The sequence below is a fragment of the Psittacula echo genome (genome assembly GCF_963264785.1).
Source record: "Psittacula echo genome assembly, chromosome: 10".
In the NCBI taxonomy this organism is placed as follows: domain Eukaryota; kingdom Metazoa; phylum Chordata; class Aves; order Psittaciformes; family Psittacidae; genus Psittacula; species Psittacula echo.
The window spans coordinates 7,612,445-7,635,621 of NC_137741.1; the positions used below are offsets into that span (position 1 = coordinate 7,612,445).

General features: G+C 38.8%; 2 protein-coding genes across 20 annotated transcripts in view; both read right to left on the bottom strand.

The window, feature by feature from the left end:
* The window catches only part of CCNB2 (cyclin B2), a 34,732-nt gene extending 32,206 nt beyond the window's left edge, over positions 1-2,526 (bottom strand). For 3 of the 6 annotated variants that reach the window (XR_013957735.1, XR_013957736.1, XR_013957737.1), the window contains exons 1-5: positions 2,339-2,517; positions 1,224-1,352; positions 1,017-1,142; positions 441-611; positions 209-367 (exon numbers count right to left, since the gene is read on the bottom strand). Coding sequence is in view for 3 of the 6 variants with exons in the window: in XM_080626153.1 (XP_080482279.1) it covers positions 209-367; positions 441-611; positions 1,017-1,142; positions 1,224-1,352; positions 2,339-2,368 (615 nt within the window). In the remaining 3 variants the exon portion in view is untranslated. Of the gene's footprint in view, positions 1-208; positions 368-440; positions 612-1,016; positions 1,143-1,223; positions 1,353-1,601; positions 1,623-2,338 lie in introns of those variants that run through there. The other 3 variants (XM_080626155.1, XM_080626153.1, XM_080626154.1) reach the window with 3 other exon arrangements.
* An 813-nt stretch (positions 2,527-3,339) lies between these two features.
* RNF111 (ring finger protein 111) overlaps positions 3,340-23,177 on the bottom strand; it is a 46,595-nt gene continuing 26,757 nt past the window's right edge. For 4 of the 14 annotated variants that reach the window (XM_080626257.1, XM_080626253.1, XM_080626250.1 and 1 more), the window contains 9 exons: positions 22,411-22,730; positions 21,325-21,580; positions 20,203-20,554; positions 18,139-18,264; positions 17,247-17,373; positions 8,713-8,805; positions 7,687-7,782; positions 6,741-6,898; positions 3,340-6,235 (listed from right to left, as the gene is read on the bottom strand). In XM_080626257.1, the coding sequence (XP_080482383.1) occupies positions 6,118-6,235; positions 6,741-6,898; positions 7,687-7,782; positions 8,713-8,805; positions 17,247-17,373; positions 18,139-18,264; positions 20,203-20,554; positions 21,325-21,580; positions 22,411-22,730 (1,646 nt within the window). In that variant the 3' untranslated portion in view covers positions 3,340-6,117. Of the gene's footprint in view, positions 6,236-6,740; positions 6,899-7,686; positions 7,783-8,553; positions 8,586-8,712; positions 8,806-13,999; positions 14,176-17,246; positions 17,374-18,138; positions 18,265-20,147; positions 20,555-21,324; positions 21,581-22,410; positions 22,731-23,177 lie in introns of those variants that run through there. The other 10 variants (XM_080626254.1, XM_080626251.1, XM_080626260.1 and 7 more) reach the window with 10 other exon arrangements.

Here is a 23,177-nt window from a genome sequence, read left to right on the forward strand (position 1 = left end):
ACGCTTATAATGTAAATGAAATTTCAGAAGCATCCCTACAATGACAGGCTCAAAGTGGACAGCAGCCTCAGAGTTAAGATGCAACATTACACAGAGTGCTTGCACCAAGTGGACTGTGTAGGTTCTTAGGATTTATCCTTTCCTTATAAATTGAACTCAGTAGTTGAATAAGTCTCCTAATCCAAACATGAGTTGAAAAATATCTTACTTGTAAGAAGCGATCCATAACTGCAACACACATATACAGCGTTTCCTGCAAAAGCTGGAATCTTGAGTGGACCTGGACAAGCCAGTCAACTAAAATGGAACGCATACGCCCATTGATCGTCTTCCCATCAAGGTAATGTGGGCGGACTGATTGCTGCAGCTGTTGAAGAAAAAGCTGTGTGAGCAACAAGATCAACACTATACTGCAGAAGCACAGACTCAGAATGTCTTACCTCGAGCTCTCTCAGGTACTCATAGATATCTTTTACGTAGTCACTACACAACTGGGGATCCCCGCAGTCCTCAGCATCAATGTCTTCTACATTGTTGAGCAACACATCAGAGAAGGCTTGGCACAAATCCTCCTCTTGCATAGATACATCCATAGGGACAGGAGACAGAACCTAAGGAACAGATTATAGTCCTTACATATTTACTGTTTACACTGCAATGCTCCCTTGTTTCCACACTTTTCTCCAGTTATTAACATAGTTCCTTACAGATAAAAGAAGTTGAAACTGATCTTGCATTCTAGCACTGCAAGCTTTCACCAAGATGCTGTACAGACAGAATCAGAAAGCCTTCTAGTAACTGCCATCTAAAGCAGAAGCTTCACCCAGTACCTCAACAGCTAGTTCTACCACTTTAATGTTAGCCTTTAAGCACAACATATATTAAACCAAACCCTCAGCTTTTTCAGCAGAGAAATCAGATACATCAAACAAATGAGATACAGGCAACTTATTCTGAAGTTAAAGCTCTAAGTTTCAAATCAAATTAAGAATCAGAGCAGTATCATTACTTCTTACCTTTGGAACATCAGTTTCTTTCAAAGCTTGATTCACAGCAGCCGGAGATTTAGGCAGTACAGTTACATTTGTCATCTTGTTAGGTCCTTTTGTAGGTTTTACAGATGGTTTGGAACATTCTGTTTTCTGCAGTCCAAATAATTACAATTAGTACAGAGCCAGTAATCCAACCTTTTCCTTATGGAAAGATTTCAAGTGTTCCTTTACCTTAGCTATGCGTGTTCCTCTTGTCGTAACTTTATTCCCTATTTCTTCCAAAGCAGCCCTTTTGCCAGGAAGGTGAGTTTTAGCTTTACTCTTAAGGTCAATCAGAGCATTCTCCACCCCTCTAGTGACCTAAAACAATAAAAGCGCAGCTTAAGACTCTGAGACCTTTCAGGTGCGTAACTCCATTATACACTTACGACCACCATACCTCCGTGTATGCTATCCACTACTCAACCAGTTTTTATTTACTGTTCATTCACACATGCTTAGAAGAAGTCTCCTCTATACAAGTTTCAGGGAGTACTACTCTCTCTAGTATTAGAGCAATGCACCCCACCTCACTCTTCCTCAATGACAACTTTTTGTTAGAGTGCTTACCTACCGCGTCGCTGTTTATTGTCTTCACACGTTTGTAACTTCAGTTTTATTCTCTTGAACAAAGCCATTTCTTTATTACACACAGACCATGCAAATTACAGTTATGCATGCAGACACGAACACACGCTGTTACACACAGCGCACGAGGCACCAGGTCTCCAAGATTGCTCGCGGAGTCAGGATTAAACCACCGACCAGCCACCATCGAGAAGAGATTCCTCTGCCCCCTCCCTCCCCTCGCACCCTCTCGTTACCACAGCTTTAAGGCTCCTCACACACCACCACCACCAACCCCCCCGCGGGCGAGGATGAGGGCGTGCCGTGCGCAGAGCAGAGCCCCCCGCGCGGGAGGCGCGTGCCCCCACCTCAGAGCTCAACCCCGCGCAGCCTTCCCCCCCCAGCCCTGCCGCGGGTCCCACTCCACGCTGAAGCCCAGGGGAGCTCCCGGCCAGATGAAGCGCCGAGTGCCCCGCTTCCCCCCAAACTTCCACTGGGCAAAGCCCTTTCCAGCCTGCTCGCACGGCGACCCACAATCCGCTGAGCTCGGCTACCAGACGGCAAAGAGCGGCAGGACCGATGGGCCTTCACACACCCCCAGCTCGCCCGCTCGACACCCCTATCGCCCACCTCTTGAGCCCACTCCCTTTCTCTGTCCCCTCACACTCCCGTTTCCCCCCTTCCCTCTCTCCACAGCCCAACTCGCCTCCCCCCCCCGCCCCGGCACAAGCAGTACTCACAGGGGCGCGACGCGTCACCGGTAAAGCCATTGCAGAGAGATAAAAGGAGGCTGCGGCCGCTCACGCCTGCCCTCACACACTTCCTAATGCTTTGGGCTGCACCGGCGACCAGTGCCTCGTCCTGCTGCGGCTCCTCTTAAAGCCCGTCCTGCGCTCCCATTGGACACAATCGTACGATGCACGTCCTCAATTGGTCCACCTTCTCAGGCCCCTCCCAAACAGGAACGGCTTACACCACTTCCGTCCAGCCGGGCCCTGGCTGGGGGGCGTGCGCGTTCGGGTGCAGCTACCTCACCGCAGGCTGGGGAGAGGCCAAGGTCAGCAAGAAGCGGCTGTACCCTGAGAAGTGCGAGGCTATCGCAGAAAGCACGAGCAGGGCAGCGCCGCTGCGGCTGCCGGCAGCTCCCCCGCACTCCCCGAGCCGCTCAGCATGCCAGAGAGCAGGGGATGCTCTGCACCTGCAAAGCTTTCAGTTTAAATGCTCCTCATGGCTTGAGAAAGGCATGGCACGTAGCTAGAAACAGTCACGTTAACAAGTTCCTGAAGCTCGGGACTAGTTCAACTCTACAGCAGTTGCCTGAACTTACATAAAAATCTAATGAGAACTATTATGCACTCTCCTCAACCTCACATACACACAAGTTATGGACAACATAAGGGCAACACAAAGAAACACAACGGCAGTTTCACAGGTGATTCTGTTTGTCAGCATATGCTGGACCTCCCTGGGGCTTGGCACCACATAGGTGCCTCCCTCTGCATCACAAGCACCAGGAGATTGTGTATTAGATGGGGACTGAACACCTGGTCGAGGAAGGTGTCCCTGACCGTGGCAGGGGGTTGGAACTGGAGGAGCTTTGAGGTCCCTTCCAACCCAAACCATTCTATGCTTCTATATCCAAAGGTTGCTAGAAAAGAATCCTTTCCTAGGCCAAAGCTGTAATAACACATTTGCAAAAGAATCTGCTTACAAAGGCAAAACAAAAGCAAAAAGAAAACTTACGTAAGAAACAGATTTTGAATGATACCAGTCTAACGTTTTATTTATTGCATACAAAAGGAGTTCTTTTGACAATGGAATTTTATATGAAAAGTAATTTGATGCATACTGTTGAGAATCTTATCTTTAAAGTCAAAGATGCTGCAGAAAACTTAAGGCAATGCATCTAAGCATATAAAGCACAGTAAGTGGTGGAAATTCTCAAAAGCAAAAGCCTATTCTTTTTCCTTCCCTTAAATTATGGTTGAATCACAACTTTCTGGAATAGAAGTAGGCTGCATCTTTATTAGCCCCTGCAATAGCACGTAAGATCAGAACACTGCGACTCCTGACAAATACCTAAGTGTTCAACATCACATTACAATGTTATGCACACATTTAAAAGCAAGACAGTATCAGTAGCAGTTTATAAAACAAGTCAATTCATGGACCACTAAAATACCTCTAGTACCTGGCACCCAGAGCAGGTGCGTAAAATACTTCCTAAAAAAAAAAAATTAAATAATAATTATCCCCCAACCTGTGCTTCTTTGTCCTGTAAGGAAGCCAAAATAGATTCTATCACATAACCAGGAGTCTCAATTGTTTCAGAGCGGCTCCCCCCGCCCCCCTTTTTTTTTTTTGTCCCATGTCTCTGAAGTACCTTCTTGGAAACTTTAAAAGTGAGTATCATCAGATTTAAAGCACCAGTAGTAACAACTTCTCTCCTTTTCAACAGGCACTAAAGAACAGAAAGTCTGTTCAGTCTTACCAGTTACTTTTATTCATTTTTACCAATGCAGCTTCAACTTCATACTCACTTTCAGTTTCCTACACCCATAAAGTTCAAGAACCTTTAGCATAAAACAATGTCAGGTTTTGAAGCAGTCAAATCATGTGTTGAAAATCTCTCATATCCCCCATTGTACAAGCACATAGTGGTTTTAAGTTCAGTTTTAGCAATACAATTAAGCTTAAAAATGTCCGCTTATCACACATGCTGGAATAAAATTTCTCTCCACTTAAAGCCTCAGTGCCCAAGATGTTAAGTTTATTGCCAGCAATAGACACCACACTGGCAAATGCTACTCCTAACAGATTAAAAAAAAAAAAAAAATTAAAATGAAAAGGAAGCAGCTTTAACCAGACAAAAACAGGCATCAAATTAGATAAGGTAATATTTATAAATGGATTAGTTAGTGTAAACATAACAGTTCATCTTCTAGGTTTACTGTAAACCATTTGACACTTGATCTGGTTATGAAAGACAAAGACAAGAGAAACTGAAGGTATTTATTATTCAATCCACTTACAAAGCAGGTGGCTTAATGCAAGCTTATGGACATGTTCATATATGATCCCCAAGGAACATCTTTTCCAAAGTGACAGTAATACTGTCTCAATGGTTTTACACATTTGCATTTTGCAACGTTGAGCACATTTAAATAAACTATAATCTATTATATGTGAAAGAATCTTGATAAGCAACTTGAATCCTGATGTGGATTTAAAAATTCCTCCAAAGGCGAAATGTTAGTACATTATAACTTAATTCTATATACTATATTATGCAGCAAATCTTAACTATAGAAAATACTTCAATCAGTGATGGACTGTTGGTAATTTATAGAGGGAATCTATGATCAAGGCAAAAACTAGGTAACCACATAATTTGTGTCTCAGTTTCTACAGAAATTTACAGGCTTTCAATTTACTAATGAAAAAATAAAACAAGAGGCAAGTGGATTTAGCTAACTTTATTAAACTAATCGAAATCCCAAGACACACCTGGAACCCTCAGAAGTTCTATGAATGCATGTACATCTGCCTCCCCCACAAACAAAACCCAAAATGAAAAACACCAAAACAACAAAAAACAAAAACCCTGCAGCTCTAAGTCCTCATTGAATGGTTTCATATTAAAAAAAAAACAACCCAAAACCTCAGTGTGCGGAGATACTTCAACTTAAGTTAGCAGAAGACCAAACAGTTTCTAAGCTCTTTTTCCACTTCCCTAATAATTCTTTCAATCTGCAAGTATCTACAACCCAGCTAACTGAAATCAACATTTAGTGTTCACTAGAGCTGTTTCACAGCAGCAAATATTTAAGTTAGGGATTCAAATTTCTAGACACAAGAAGAAAATGATAAATACAATCTGAACAGCAGTCTAAATGTTTAATATTGACATTCAAATATATCTGCATTGTGCTGAAATTTCAAAAACGAACACAAAAATCTGATCAGACAAAAACTCTGGTGATGAGTATGCTATATGTATCAGTCAAACTGAATATAGTTCATATTCTGTTCCCAGTATTAAGGATGTTATTTGACTCAGAACTGATATTGTAAATATACAGCAGCCATTTCTTCCTAATTAAGGAATGTCTCAATACATATTATCATTTTCTAGATGATCTTTATACATTTAAACTAAATATATGACCAATTAAATTAAGGAATCCAAGGTTAGTAATGAGTGAAATTATACTTTCAAAGCTTGATGCTACGTAAAAAACCCAAAAAAACAAAACCAAAAAACAAAAGAGACCACACAATTCTACTTCCTAAAGCAGCTAATCTTGCCTGCAAGTTTGGGGTCACAAAGCCCATAATATGTGCAAACAAATGCAATACAAGGAACCATGCAAAAATACAGTAATGAAAAGAAAAAAAATGTAAAACCTAAAAAAAGTTTTATAAATACACTGAAACTCAACTGTCTTCTCTTTGGTTGACTGCAGTACCAGGAAGGAGAAGGGAGAGAGAGGGAGGACAAGAGTTCTGGAAAGCGGCGTCAACTTTCACTGGGCAGTTGAGCCTCAATGTCCACTCTGCAAATGGGGCACTTCTTATTAGTAATCAGCCACTGATCCACACATACTTGGTGGAAAAGGTGCATACATGGCAGGCGCCTGTCATCAGAACAGAAAAACATTAGTGTTAATAAAGCATTTCCACATCAACATACCTACTGCATAAAAACAGTAATGTGGGCTTCGCCATTGAAGTGTCAGGGTTTTTTTTGCACGTGCATGTTCTTCCCCAAGTTTCACTGGCCTTTCCAGTTGAACCTGTGTTTTCTCCAGTTCCAAGAAGAAATACAGATGGGCAATGAAGTCAAGCATCAGCTAGCTTCTGCTCTATTACACCAATTTAAATCTGTCTTAGGTAGGTTTAACTCCAGATACACTGAAAGCCTGATTAATTGAGGGTTCTCAGCTTGGGCTTATGTTATGAGACAGGCAGTCAACTTACAGAAGACTGTAAAACATAACCTACATTCTACCTGAAGACAATACAAACTGAAAAGTGTGTTTTCAATTGCAGGGAGTATTGCAGAGTAGTGTACTATACTCAAATATGGTCTCAAACCCAGAATATTAACACTATGTTCTGATATTCAGTGGTACAATTTACCTGACATCTTCACCTTCCTCCAATATAGACAAACAGATGGTACACTTTTCCTCAGTGTCTTCTTCTGTTCCTTCCTCCCCATCTTGCTTGCAGTGCAGTTTCCTCTGTGAGAACCAATCAGTTGTTACCTTATTAGTAGAGATGACATTATTGACAAACTGAAGAAAATCTGGTTTTAGTACATATTCAACACATACTTTTTTGAAAAGTTTTCATAATATTTATTCAAATGTATTGGAACCAAAATGAATCTGGAACAAGCACTTGAAGCAAAATCACAGGACAAATCAGATTTAACTATTGTTAGTTACAAAACTCCACTGGACTGACTGAAGATATTAACGTCATATTGTTGCAACCAATCCTTTTACTTGTTGTCTATGTATAAACATATTCATTATTTCATTGTGTGGATAGGACTCTATATTATGCTATCATAGACTCAAACTGAGAGACAACTTAGAGTTGCTCCAATTCTGTTCCAGATTCAAAACCTTCTGATGTCCCAGTGTTCCTACTGTGATCACAGTAAAGGCTAAAATGATACGTACCACGCAGATAAGCATCATTAACAATTTTATGCAAAAAATAAACTCTCATTTTATTTAATGAGTTATCACTTAAGTCCCTTGACAATATAACTATTACCAATAATTTCATTGCTTACAGGGCTACTCATAACTGCCGGACAAGTTAAGTCTTATTAAACCACTTTTATCACATTATAGTAGCTCTTTATCTAGGGACCAAGTTTAAAATTATCTTCGTGAAAGAGGTGGCATTGTAAGCTTTGCCACATAGGCTTCGCTTACAATCCTTGAAACTGCAAGATACAGAAAACATGCACTCCCTGAAGCTGCCCTTTCTGCAGATTTAACCTAGCCATAAACATTATTACACTTTCAAAGAAATAATACAGATGGGCCACAATTTGAGAAATCCTCACCTTTTTGTATTTATGTGGATACGTGCATCTTTCTATAGTTCCCTGTGTTGCTCCACGATTAACATTGCCTAATCGTTCCTCCAAGTGAATCAGCTCCTAAAAAAATCAGTAAGGCATAAACAGTGTAAAGACTGCTATTTCAACTATTTTGAGTGAATATTATTCTAACATATTTGCAGAATGACAAACTCTCAATTCCCAACTTACTGAAATACAGACGAAGCAAACAAGTATGTTAGGAGGGAAAAAGCATGGGTTTCTGAAAAAAAAAAACCCCACACAACACTGCCTGGTATTTAAAGATGTAGGGAAACACTATTTTACTACTAAAAAAAAAATAAATAAAAATCAGAAATTGTTTGTCAGCTAGGACTGGTTAACAATATGTTCACACATAATTGTGTATCTAATGAGGAAAATGGAATTGAAATGCATTATGTAAATATTTGCTTTCTAACAGTCATTAAGGCTTAGCAGAAAATGTGTTGCTTAATTTGAAATACAATGATTTATTTTTCTCCAGCAATGAAGCTTATCAGAACCATGAGATGCCACTGAAGATGTTTTCAGTGGACTAGGTCATTAACTCTCTGCATCTGATACCTTTTATTTTCTCTTCCCCCTGCCCCTTCTTCCCTCAGTTTCAATTCCTGCACTACATAACAAACAGGACAACACTGTTAAAAGTTGCCAAGTTTCACCCTCACTAGGAGGATCCTGGCACAGTTATTTGGAAACATCTCTAACTTTTATCAACTTATCATGTGAATACAACATCCTATTAACTGGGTGGTGGGCAGAGCAAGATGTAGTATCAGTTAATAACCACCTAAGCCTACATGGTCCAGGGTACCTTTTATTGATTACCTTTTATCCCGGTTCACAACAGTGAGGTCACTCTATAAATAAAGGATATTTTCTTTTATGATTTTTACATCTATGTATAGAACTAGCTCTACCATACACCCTCCCCATATTCCATCATGACACATTTTGACATATATCTAGTTTTAGTCTATTACAAACCTCAAAATTGCCCCTGAAAGGGCCTCTGAATGATGTTCCATCCAATCCCGATGAAATGTAACGGATGTGAGGGTAGCCCGCCATGTCTGGTACCTATTCAAACAGCAGATGTTAAGTTAAACCTATTCAGAACAGTTTCAGTATTTTACTGTTCACTTTGTAAAATTTAAGATCCTTTTGCTTTTATTGAATCACTTATTATTTATACTCCTCAGCTTAAGCGTACAATTCCAACCAACAGCATAGCACACCACCACTCTGACCTCTCTAAATGTAACTAGAAACAGAACAGAAGTGAGACAAAATCCTCTGTTTATTTCTCTACACCTGCATTACATATTGCTTGGTCTCACTTCTGAAGTCTCAAAATCTCAACCTACTTTGTATAAACCACCATAAATATCTACCTATTTCTGTAAACAAGACACCTAAAAGCTATGCATGAAGTTACAAAAATGAGTTGCTGTATGTTCTCAAATACAAGTTTTTGGTACCAGAGAAGAAACAAGGCTAATACTAAGTCTGGAAAAAAGAGCCAATATCCTGATCTTACTGCAAACAACTGAACATCTGCAGACATGCTTGAAATTTAGAGGCAGATCAAAAACATAACACTCAAAACTCACATCTAAAGTCACAGGCAACTCAATGTACACTCCATATTCAAGCATCCACTAACTTCCTTGCATGTTAGGGGAGACAAGCAGTGAACAAAATACCACCATCCAGTGATATCACAGGCACTTCAAGCACCAGTGCTTTTCATACAGGAAAGCAGAAAGGTAGTTTATATACAAAGAACCACCTTCACAGCAGGGCTTCCACGTTCCACTTTCACCCTGGGAAGATGAGTGTACAATAGTATTCACTTTTTGTCAGAAACACTGTAATGAATAGGTGAAGAATAAAAAAAGCCCGAAACAAGCAGCAGATTGTTTGCTTAATCATTTAGAGTGCACTGATAGGAGGGCTGTAAGCAGCAGATCACTTGGAAGTACTATCTTCTTTTCTGTGCTATCAGCTGGGAATGTCTCTGCTGCTGTATCAAAATTCATCAACAAGTCAGACATCTAAGATATTACTGAGTCAGGTATCCATGTGTGACTTTTCTTACTTTCAGCAGACACTTCTAAGCCTGACATACATAAAGGTGTAAAACTGAAAAGAATTGTGAAAGCATAAGCCTAGACTATGTGAGTTACATAACAGACCAATAAGGTACTTTCAGATACTTCTCAAACGCAGTCTGGTAACAAAAAGCTGACATGGATAGAAAAGATTCCTCTGCCATAAATAACTTCTTTTCAGAAAAGAAAAACAGAATCTGACTGAAGCAGTTTACAGCACGGTGCTTGTTAAATGATGAGCATGTAGTGCCAATATAAACCACATACATCAGTATTTGATTTTTACAAACCAGAGAAATAGAAACTGAAGATTTAACTTTCAGAATGTTTGCAGAATCCCAATACAGGGTGTGCCTCTCTCGCAAGCAGCCTAAATATCTGTTTGTCTGGTACTAGTTAGAGTTGGAGATGGGAAACAAGCAAGACAGGATGACTGTGGCAAACTCAAATGTATCAATGTAAAGCTCTGCTGTTGTTACAGTATGCAGAACGTATTTACAGAGATTATATACCAACCCATGAATTCAGTCTGATTGCAAATATAGAATTTTGTATCACAACATATATATATATTCATCTGCATACCTAAACATTTCATGTAAGTAACAATCTGTTGGTGTCACAGGTCTTACTGTTTGACAATATAAACTGTGGCTGTAACAAAGGAAAATGCATTAAAAATACAGTATGTAAAAAAACACATCGTAAGAATCAGTCTCAGATAACTGGTGATTTATGATCCATTCTCCATTTACTTGTGCATTTAAAGAACCAGGTCACTCATCCATACTATGAAAATACTTGTCCCAGGTTTTTACTATTCATAGACCTGCTCGGCATCAGCTGGGAGTTTCCATTGCGTGTTACTACACTGTGAATTGATTGCCTCCACCCCAGAGAAAACTCCTGACAAAACCTAACCCATGTCTCCAGAGTGATTTTTCACTAACTGGTTTGGTTTTTTTGATTCACCAGGATTTGAAGGGAGACTGCTGGAAAACAGTATGTCTGATAGCACCGACACTGCATCATTACCAGAGCCGTGAAGTCACAGGTGTATTGCTGCAATTCAGTAATTCCAGTTCCAACTGCCTCAGAGGTTGGAGTTTACAAACTATAATGACATGCACCTGGACAGGTCTCTTATTTGGAACAATTTCTGCTACTAGAGACTATGTAAAAAGCCTACTAAATTTTAACACTTCAAAAACAACCAAGAAGTTCTCAGAGTACACACCATAACAAACTACTGAACTTTGACAACAGAAATACTGGGTGGGACTATACCCTTTTATGCTAATAAATGTGCCTTCAAAATATCCTGATGGGGAACACTGTAACACCTCTGCAAAATCATTTGAACATATATTATGTGGAGGTTCTTTTATAAAAGAGCTTACATTTCTGGCCAAGTAAACACTGTATTTTGAAAAATTCTGTAAGGAAAAAAAGAGCTCTTTTACACCTGCAGAATAAGCAGTCCATTAACATAGCAAGATTTTAACTAATTACATTTGTAACTACAAGCTGGAGGAAAGGTGGGCAAGAGAGAACTATCAATAATGCCCAACTAAACCAGTCTAAAATCCTTTTGACAGTTACCCTCAAGCTTCAAATGCAAAGAGAAGATTTCAGCTCTCTTGAAACAGCTTCACACACAAATGGAAGTGTGTTTTCAGCAAGTTTTCATATTGAACATAAGAAGAAAGAAAAAACTTATAGCTAATGAAGAAACTAAAGAGTTACAGGTAATGCCAGTCTGCACTAAGTACTTGTATATATTTTTCTGGATACAGTCAAATTATAATTTATACTTTAAAGCATAAAGCATGGATCTGAAAATTCCAGTACAAGTTTGCCAAGAACTGTTTGTTTCCTATACGTGTATCTCTTTCTGGTTTTGCACTTCCCGCTATCACAAAAATTTGCAGCAACTAAAAAATTCAAGGCTAAGTCTGAACCATTTACAACACTAACATTCTGAAATTGCTTGGAAACAGCTAACCTGTGGGATTTTCTTCTTTTCTATCTCCAGCTTTCCAGGATCTTTTTGACTTTCAGTTGCCACAGTCAGTGAAGAGATTCTTCCATTGTATGGTACTACGTCTCCATCTCAATATTTCATGCAGTGTTTCACATTAAGCATGATCTTCATACAAATCCTAACAGCTTACCAAGTCAAGTGCCCAGCTCCACATCAATGCTCAGTAAGAAGTAACTCTGATCAATTAATATCTTAATAAACCAAATTCAAACAAGGAAAAGTTGCAGCTTGCATAGAGATAATGTGCAAAGGAACAAGTGATGTGTGCTGTATAGCTAAGACCTAACTGTATCAGCATCTGAGGGCAACTTAAAAACGAGTCCTCTTCAACAGCCTATATTCTACCAAAAAAAACCCCAAAACAAAAACACACCCCCAAACAAACCAGTAGTTCATGTTTATATTAACGAAAGAAGTAGCAGCTGCATTACAAAGTCCATTTTCTTTTTTGAAAAATGCAGTTAAATTCAGTAGTTAATGAAAGCTTTTTCAAACCAAAAGGTCACCTTGAACTACTATAGGTACTGCAGATGCTTTACAGGAAGTTCATCAGCTATTTTTGTAGGGAACAGTTGCATCTCTTATAGTTGCGATACCTGTATGATTACACTCTGAGTGATACTACTATGACCAGCACATAATGTACTGGAACCTAGTGACCTATACCTGCAAATCCCCCCCCAGTTTTTAGAACTAAGTGCAAAGACAGCTTCAACCACTCTGAGTCATTCAACAGTTAATGGAATGGAAGAGTAAGGCCATAGCAACAGAAAAAAAGGGGGGGGGACAGCCTTTGAAGGCTGGATGTATAACATCTGAGAGAGGTTCAGGTACTCTCTTTTTTTAATATTATGAGCCATAGATCTCCTTTTGACAGGCAAGCTGCAGTCTAGGTCCACAGATGAATTAAGGAGTCTTCTCAAAGCTTGTATGAACCCTATAGAGATTTTTTTTACACTACAGCTAGCAAAATGTAAAGTTCAAATAATTCCCCCCCTCAGAAATTTGCAAGCAACAAGATGCTATTTAAAAGGCAGGAGAAGCTGGAGTCAGGAGACTGGAACTACATATCCCAGGAACTTCTGTGATTACCAGGTCACTGAAACAATTTGAGACACATGTAGATAGCCTTCATTATTTAAGATTTAAATTATTAAAAAAAACCCCAAAAAACAAAAAAAACCTCCCAAAACGCAAAAAACCAAACCCCCACAAAAAAACCCAGTCACAGCTGTTATTTACTTAAACAAGCACAAAAGTACACAAAGTTACAAAGCAAAAAGGAAACACTGCTTACTTCAGGTCTATATTCCATTTGAAATTTAGTTATCAGTTTAGAGCTGAAGAGATTTTACTTTTCCTCTTTGAAAAGGAGAAGATGGAAGGGGGAAGAAATAACACCTTCTAGTTTTAACCTTCAACCCCCATCCATTAAGTGACAAACAGGAACAAATCCAATTCATAAAAATAACCCTCTGTTTAACAGAGCTGGTTTTAAATATAAAGCACTGATGTTTAAGTGTCCAAGTAACAAACTCATATTCAGAGTAAGCTCCTGTTTCAAAGCTCAAATAAATTACAATTTCTAAATTAATGTCTCCAAATCTTTGAAGCTATAGCAAATAACATCAATTCTCTACTTTTCTAATACATTCTTATTTTATGAAGCCTGAAAAATGTTAAGAAATATTTTCAACTTTGGAGTTATAAAAAGTAACTGTTTTACAACTAAACATAGCATTCTGGTCATTTAGGTAAATGGGTAACATCTGGGAGGCAAGACACCAGAGAGCCGGCAGTATAGGGAAGGGGGCTATTTCAAGGCCTCCTCAGGCCAGATTAGGAACACCTTCTGGTGATTTATTTTTGTACCTTTTCCCTTCCAGATTTCACTACAAACTAGGATGCCTCTTTCCGGAAGCAACAGAAGAAAAGGAATTCTGTTTGGATACTGGTTACAGCCATAAGTCAGAATTACAGCTAGTATCTAGCCCATTATGAAAAAGTCACGCTCTTTTTAACATCTATCTCAGCTTATTATATTATGGAAATTTCCATCCTGTCCACCCAGATGTGATAACTGGTGCTTGGCACTCAGGGACAAAAAGCCTCTCACCTGCAGTGCCCAAAGAGCAGACAAGGTCATTTAGAGTAAACAGATACTGAAGTGGCATCTAACAAGCAGCAGTCACAGCAGAAAATAGACAAAACAGACGAAAGCTCCCATCTCCTGTGCCTCTCTCGTGTGATGTTCCGTTAGTTATGCATGCACTGATCTTTAGTTGATTCCTCCTGAAAATGTTAAAGTTTGCAGAATGGATATTTGTCCAGAATGGAATCCATCGCAAAAATCACTCTGACAGATCTTTCTACAACACATACACAACATTAAAGTACTAACAATGGGAACAAAGCCTACTCTGAGCCAGGGTCACCCTTAAAGTAACTGAGAAGCAGCCTAATCCTTGTCACAGATACGAAGTAAGCTCTTTAACTGCTTTTCATCTAGGATTCCTCCTGAAATAACATTTAAAAAAGTGAAGGAAATTTGCTTTTCCCATCCTCTATTTGGACTGCCAAAGCTGCTGAACACTATCTCCCCCAACTTATCCAGAGCATTTTCTCTCCCTGAGGATTAAACAGCAGTCTTACATTCCAACACTGATTACATGAAAATTAGGTTATCCACATCCAGTTAAAATCTGAAATTTGATACATCAGATTACTAGTGCTATTAAAGCTCAAATCCCCCATTACGCCCTTTATGGTCTAGCAATATTTTGAATGGGTTTTAGTACTTGAGAACAGACAGCAATGCACACTGCTTATGGGCAGCATGCTATTTCAGAAAGTGGATTTGACACAATTTTTTTAGTTGAGCTACAGCATGAGTTACTTTAAAAGACACCCCACCCCTCATAAAGAATGGAGAACATCAACATTTGATGACATCTGCATCAAGAATACTACTAAAGAGCCTTGTAAACTGCTATTTAGTACCCTCTGTCTGTACTGACAGAAGAAAGCACTCGTCATAACATTAATCATTTGGCAGAGGGACTCTAATCACAGTTCAGCCTCCCCTCCCCTGCCCCTATTCCTGAAGCTACAGTTAAAAAAACCCAAGGTGACAGCTGCAATTGATCTGTTGCTCTTTAGTAAAAACTAAATTGGCACTTTTGCTTAATATCCAGTTAAGTTTGTTAGATGAAAAAGTTAACTGCTCCATATTCAAAGTAAATTTTGCTGACAGATCTGTATTCTCACATACATGCAAACGAAGAAACCTCTGGCATTCATTATTGCCACAGAAGGAGTAGAATCATCAAAAAGTATTTGTAATGCTTTGAATTCATTGTATATACAATGCCTAGCAGTGCTCTAACCTGCTTCTGTGTTCTAGTTTGTGTAGAAGGAACACACTTCAAATTAAGCAGACTCAGAACACAACTTCAAAGTTGTTCCACTTGGTCTGATCACAGCAAAGTTCAAAACAGACCTCAAACATGTGAGAAAGTTCTCCTTATAGCCTTCTATCTACACTGTGAAACACACTGCCAGTACAGTGTGTGCAAGACCTCAAAGTGCAAACAACTTCAGTAATGTTTCATCCAGAGATTCATGAATTACTGTTACAAGGACTAGATATCCCTACACAAACAAATTTCTGTAGTGTTAAAAACCCTATTTTGTCTGGCACTTATCCATTAGTAACACCAGTCCCTGAGCAGAAGGGCAAAACTCACTATTTTAATCACATACTTGGGAAATGCTTCTGAAGATTCTCTATCACAGCTTTCTTCCATTCTACTGCTAAAGTGACAATCAGTGGGGTCCCATCTGCTTGCCTGTGTAACATTTTAGTTGTAGGAATACTCCTATGAAAGTTAAAATACAGCTCCAGGTTTCTCATCACACTGTAATACAATGATCAGCTGAACGATGAAGTTTCTCAAAACGTCACAGCAATAGTGGAAATAAATCCCATAATTGCCTTATCAGCCCTGATATAAAATGAGATAAAATAGGCATATGTTTAACTTGCTGCTTCCTAATGCAATTGCTGGTCCCTGAATTATTAGGAGGAGGACCCTTTCTCTCTCAGAATCTGAAGCAACTGATACTATCTGCTAAAGTACCACACATGAAATACCAGTAAGAGAGGCAAGCCTCTTTTTCATCTACTTAAAAACAGACACCTAAATGAAACAGAATGCAGAAAAATCTTAATTTGAAGAGATGATACATAGGAGGTAAGGTTTTGCAGTAAGAAACTTGTTGGCTACGTTAATACACCAAATTCTACACTAGAAAGTGTGTGCTTAAGTATGCAAGCTGTGAATCAGTGAATTACCAACCCTGATATATCAGGGAAGTACTTCAGGATTCTAAATAGCAAGGAGCAAGCAATGTGAAACCAGACTATGAAGCAACAGCTACTACAGTACTGGCTGTAAATTTACAGTTCAATCCCTAGATGTCAATTCTGGCTACTAACAGAGGGATTCTGGATGGGCAAGACTTGCAGGTTGATTATTAATTACAATTTTAGCATTCATTTACAGATGAGCCCATAATTTTTATGAGGTTATCTACTTTTAAGAACATTAAGTAATGTGGTTTAGCTATATGGAATACCACACATAAACACTGAACATACTCTGCTGAACTAAAATTGGGTCTTTGAGCTTTTATTAAACAAAGTAAGAATATTTTAAATAAACCTACAAACATTCTTTGAAACATAATATTCTGTAAAAGTCAGTTATGCTGATTTTCCTTAGTTTTCTACTTAGATTATGTGTAGCATGGGACTAGTTTTACCCTCACACTTCCTGCTGCTTAAAATTATGTACTTTATAACACAGAATTAGGTTGGTGAACACCAAATATCATTTGAGAACAAACAACTCTAGATGGAACTCCAGCTGTGCTGTATGCTGTATACACACTGTAACAAAGCATTAGTGCTAATTCTCATGCACTGGGTGGAAAGTTGGTACCGTTAACAATCCAAAATCTATTAAAGAAGAATCTAAACTTTAAAAATCAGATGCAGAGGGTCAATGCATTGCAATGCAAGTGACAATTTAAACTCAAATATGTTTCATTTTACAAGAGCTGAAGTTAGAAATGTTAGTGTCCTATACTGTTTCCTCTTATTTGACAATGAACCTATTCTAGCTCCCTGTTTGGGAGCACCACACAAACACTGGAGTACTTTCTTCTTCAGAATAACCATTAAGTTTTGCAGTAACGTATACATGTCCAATTAAATGCAGTAAACCTTTTAGTAATTTTCCTGACAAACAAAATAATTACAATGAGCAATGATCATAATTTTTCATATGATATTGCCTTACCATTAGAGGAAGAGCCCCTATCTGCAAGTGATGAAGCCGAGGCGGTGCATGGTAGTGGGCCAAGTGAGGATGCAAGGGTCCTGGAGGGTAAGTAGCTGCAGTCACACCAGCTTCAATTCCCAGTTCCCTGTCACAAGAACGAAAGTGGCGTTACAGCAAAGTTAGATCTTAACTCTTAGATACCATTCCACTGCTTTGGAAAGCATACAATACAGCACTACTACCACTACAGTTTGACATAAGGTTTTTTTAAAAACTTGTTTAAACACTGCTAGAGAACCATCGTAATGTAACTGAAAGTTGGTTTTGAATCAACTGTGAAGATTTAGTATGATAAATCTGTAGAGCCAACTCCACATTTATCATGTCCAGAAATATAATCAGCATGGAGTCTCTGTAGCTCTCACTGTGGGAACAGCAGCTGTCACGCATGCACCTCTTCCCCTATTGAAAACAAATCAACCAGCCAACCAAGATGTATTTGACCATAATATATTGTGGAACTTAAATGTAACCTTCATGAGTGTGCGTGATACAATTTGAAATAAGTTCACAGATGAGATAAAATAGTACATAACTCAAATCCAAAACTCTACAAAGAACATAAATGTGCTAATAGTGTTCAGCAATGCTTTACTTGCCTATTTTAAAATCAATACTTGAAATAACTAAAGTCAGTAACACTTAATTCCATTTTAAAAGCAATAGATAAAAACCTCTAGCAATAAATTTAAGATACTGAGTACTCAAAACAGTATTTCAAAGCCATTTTAACCCACAGGTGCATGCAGCACTTTCTAAAATCATTATCAGCATTATCAGCACTGTGATCAACATATTATGGTCTTCTGACCTGAGTCCTGAACAACTAAAACAGTAGCTGATTACTAACCAGGCAGATCTCTCTGGAGCTTGTCGAGGATGGGAAGACATTGTCTGAGGCACATGAATGTGATGCCCATGACCATAATTGGGATGCATTCTGTGAGGATGTGGAGGAGGCCGCTCATGAGCACGTCTGAACAACATAAAACAGCAAGTAAATTTCATATACTTGTTAATATCAAGTAAGCAACATCCATCATCAAAACATTACTGACTGAATTCATGGAATGCATTCAAAATAAAAGTAACACTCCCCATACAGTAATTTCAACTTTAGATACAAGTTAGAAACTGATTACAGTACAAATACCATATTCAAAGACACAGGCAACTTCAGCTACTGTGATCTGCCTTTGTCAGACTTCACTACAGAAGGACTGACAAAGTGTTTAGTCCTAACCTCAAACTGCAGGTAGGAAAGCAAAGGCCACATGACAGTCATGCTGACATTCAATCATTCACAGCTATGCTGCAGCTAATTTTCAATAAAACCATAAAAGCAAAAGTAATGAGGGGAAACTTAATACACTAATCAAAGGACAATTGCCTCATAGCTCAAGTAATAAGAATGCAGAGTTTTTCCATGCCAGCTGGTACAGAACTACAGGTTTGGAAAAAAACCAAATCTTCAGAAACCTGCTGGCTGACTCCTGTTGCTTTACCACTTCCTAGTTCCAGAAAGAAATGATGTGGTATTTTTCACTGCATTGCTTTCAACAAAGAAAGTTTTCAGGGTTTTTGTTTGGTTTTTCTTTTTTTGTTGGGTAGGTTGTTTGTTTGGTTTTTATGTCAACATAGAAACTTGGATTGTGCCAGAAGCAGTACACTGTGTTCAGATTAACTACCACCTTAAACTACTTGACAAAGTACACTAGACATTTTGTAAATTTACCTGTCTAGAGAAATAAAAAGTTACTTTACAGCACACTATTCTAGTCACTGTAAATTGACACTTCTCCAGAGAACTCTACCAAGCTTGTAGACAGTATGCTAGAAGTACTAGTTTCCTCCAACAATAAAGACCAGCATAGGAATAGACCGATCAGCAGAACCTACTCCTAAGTCTCACCTTCCTTCAGCTTATCCTCTGTATAGATAACTATACAGAAAAATCTAGAAGAACATTTTAATACAGAAAACCCCACAGAACAACTTCCATAATTCCATAAAAATTTTATGTCACATAGGCCCATTTTTCCTAAAATTAGTCTAAGAAATAGATTTGAAATTATTTCTATGAATGTAAAACTTAGAGGCTGCCTATCCCACAATCTTAGCCTAAAGTAGGCGATGAGATTTAACAACAGAGAATATCTGTTCTACAAACGCAGTGCACCTTCACACACTGCCTTTTGTACATTTCATGGCTGAGTCAAAGACTGTAAGGAAGTTAGAGCTGTTGTACCCACACTTGAGACATGACAGCAAGAAGAGGACTGCTTTCTGTTCATATTACTGTCATAAATCTAGTTTAGCAACAACAGTGGCATCTCTTAAACAGTAACACCAAAGCTACATCTCAACACTGGTCACATTTTCATACCGATACTATTCAGTTTTTCTTCTAAAGATGTAAAGGCATAGTAAAGCTAAGTATCTAAGTTCAATCTGAATTTAACCTGGTAAACAGTCTCTTATGATAAATTGCTCATTTTGTTTTAAAATGTTTATATAAATTAGTTACATAAAGAGAATCTTAGCAGCATCAACAAGGCAAAACACAATGTCAAGGAACACATCTGAAAGGAAGCCATGATGTACTTTTCAAGGTGTTCAGCTTGAAAAGGAATTCCTGCCTGTTATCTGGAGGATGAGAGAAACATAAGTTTCTCTTCTTTTCCATGCCTATTCATGCCTTACCTGAAGACATTATTCAGAGATGTAAGGGAACAGGTTCAGTCTTACTGCTCACATGACTCTGGTGGTATGTAAAGACACCTTTTACCATGGTTTCATACTAATAGTTCCTAACCATGCAACTAACGGTTTGAGATTCACATGCAACATTTTACAAACCTGAGGGAAATGAATTATATGTTTAGATATTGCTGTGAGTACATTTGTGACATACGTTGGGTGTTGCATCATTCTTCTTCTCTGGACCTCCATCCTCTGGATCACTTCATGAGGATGTAGCCTCTGTGCTGGAGGTGCTGTTGCAGGGATGTGATGGGATATAGGCTGGTGTGTTGCAGTAAGATGTTGTGGTATTGGAGCAGCTGCACTGGCTAAAGGATGAGTTGGTGGTGGAGGTGGAACAGGATGAGAAGATGCATGAGAGGAGATTGAAGGATGGAAAGGATGCACTGGATGAGGGATAACATAATCTACTTGAGGTGGAGGTTGTGGCTGTGGCGGAGGATTTCCATGAGCATGAGGACATGCAGAAGCTTGATGGTGAAGAGGTCTGGTCAAAGAAGCATCTGCAATGAAAACATCAGGTGATTTTAGTCTGGTCAGTTGCAGGTTATGACTGAAATTTATTTTAAATACTGTCTTTACACAAATGCTTCAATATTATTCCACCAGTGTAAACAGTGGCAATGGGAATATGTGCCTACGCAATTTTTAGATAAAGTAATTCCAGCAATATACCCTACAAGAAACCCTTACTTTCTGCAGCCAAAAGTATTCCACTTGCCACTGTTGGTAATACAAAAATAATAATTAAAAAACCCCAAACACACAAACCAACCCCTGTGTGATGCATGCTGGAAAAGGTATATATATGGGGAGAAAGTTTACTTCACTTTGTTTATTTTCAATATCCACCCTGCCACTGTTCTGTAGAGACATAAAATCCAAAGAAAGAAATCACAAACAAATTAGTTGACTTTCTGAGTTTGCTCAAGCAGAATTCACTGGGGGGATGGGGGTATGGACCAAGGAAAAGGAAATAAAGAGGCACTGCTAAAATACAAAGGAGATGAAAAATATTTTCATAGGAGATACAGTTGTTGAAGTCTGAATATTATTAAGGTCACTCAGAAGAAAATACTTTCACCTCACCTTGATGCCATTCAAATCCTTTACACAACCTAAACTGTTTAAATACATTTCTTAATATATGTTTTGCTAGGCAATTTCCAAGATCAAACCAAGCAGACAGTAATAGTTTTCACAGGCAGCCAGGGAAGGTGTTTTCATGTTTGACTGGGTCCCCCCCATATACCCAGTACTTATCAGTACTTACAAGGAGAATGCATATAATGCCGACAGGAAGAGAGCGATGCCTGAGGAGGAGGTTGAGACTGTGGCTGCGCAACCATACTTGATCCATATCCATCTATCGTTATTGACTGGCTTGGGCCAGCACTAGCCTGGTGCCCATAAATTGCAGTTCGAGAAGATGAACCAGGACAGCAGGGGTCAAAAGCAGATGTTCCATGAAAAGCACCACTTCCATGACTTCTTATAGCGCTGCTGCTTAAGTCTACTGGCAATGCCTGCTGGGTAAACAAACCATCTTTTTTCAAGCAATTCTTCAGACACTGAAAACAGTAACCCTCAGACAATGTGATTAATAAAACCCAAATCAATCACAAGCAACTCAGATCCAAATTTTTAAGTTTTAAGGCTCAACTCTGGAACATTTGTTAAACTATAGTTAACATTTCTTACTTCTAAGTTCTTGAATATGGTGAGAGAGACCAAATTCATTACACCATGCTGTGTAAAAAAACAAACCCCAAAACCCCATGATGGATAAATCAATGAGTACATGGGAGCTACATACATTAAAATATTTGGAGACAAAACCCCTAATCTTTAGCATTTTCAGTTGCGGAAATGTATAACACTTAAAACAGAAACTAGGTTAATAGTTCAGCATGATATAAATTAAGTTTGCTCAGTATTGTTCTTAATAATAACTGCCTTGGTTTAGAGGTGTGGTTTTAATTACTTAAGTCTTAAAAAACAATGGTTTTAGAAAAGCAACTCTTTTACATCTTTTATAAACAGAGCATTAGACTTAATTTTTTTCTTCTCTTAAAGCAGCTGAAGCATTTGCATTGCGAAACTGCTATGATCACCAGAGTATATTTCAAGGTATTGCTTAAACAGCCACTATCATCTTACAGTCATCAAAAGGATGTCAGCTGTCAGTGATAGGATTATGACTGTAAAATTTCAGGTTTTGTGTGTCCATCTATTATAGCTCAAATTTTCTTTTAGCTCCCTTCTATAATGCCTGCTACAGAACAAACATCCCATTCCATTCTCTCATAAATGTAATGACTTGAAATCACAAAGAGAGAGTCACAAGAATTAAACATGCCTGGTCATGGTAACTGGTGCCAGAACTGCTGCTTGCTCCACAAGGTGCAGGCACTGGAGGTGGCCTTTCAACAGGGCAGCTGGAGTCACTGAATGAAGGAGATAGTGGAACAGCTGGATGAGGGTTGTGGTGGTGGTGGTGGTGATGCTGAAAGTGGTGGCCATGCTGCTGAAAGCAGCTTGTATGTGGGTGACCCAACGCATGATGAGTCTGTGAAGGTCCTCCACAAGGAGAATGCTGAGGGCAGCACGATGGTAACCTTGGCATGGCTGGAGGGCCAGTTTCCAGTGTTGTATTAGATGCAGCTCTTCTGATATCATCTTGAAGATAAAGAAAATTTGGTATTAAAATGAAAGAAATTAGTAAAGCTGATAACCATAAAACTGCATCTTAAATAGAAAAAAGTATTGTACTTCAAGATATTGTACTTCAGACAAATGATTGACCGAAAACCAGATCTAAACTAGAACAAAACAAACTGGATGCAAAAAAAGAAGATTTAGGCATGCCTTTCAAATGAACCAAAGCAAAATGGTTAAGGTGGATGTACTCAAGGGAACCACTAATGGATGTGAACTGACTCTTGCCTTATTCCACTTATTTAAGGCATGTTATCAGCAGGGAAAGAAGATTGTACCTGTTGTTAGTGCACAAGGACCTCAAATTCTTGTGCAGCTGTAGTCAGCTCAGATTTTCTGTACCTCACCTGCCTTGCAGATAGGGGCAGAGCACCCATGTTTCAGGTATATTATGAATGCTATGTATAT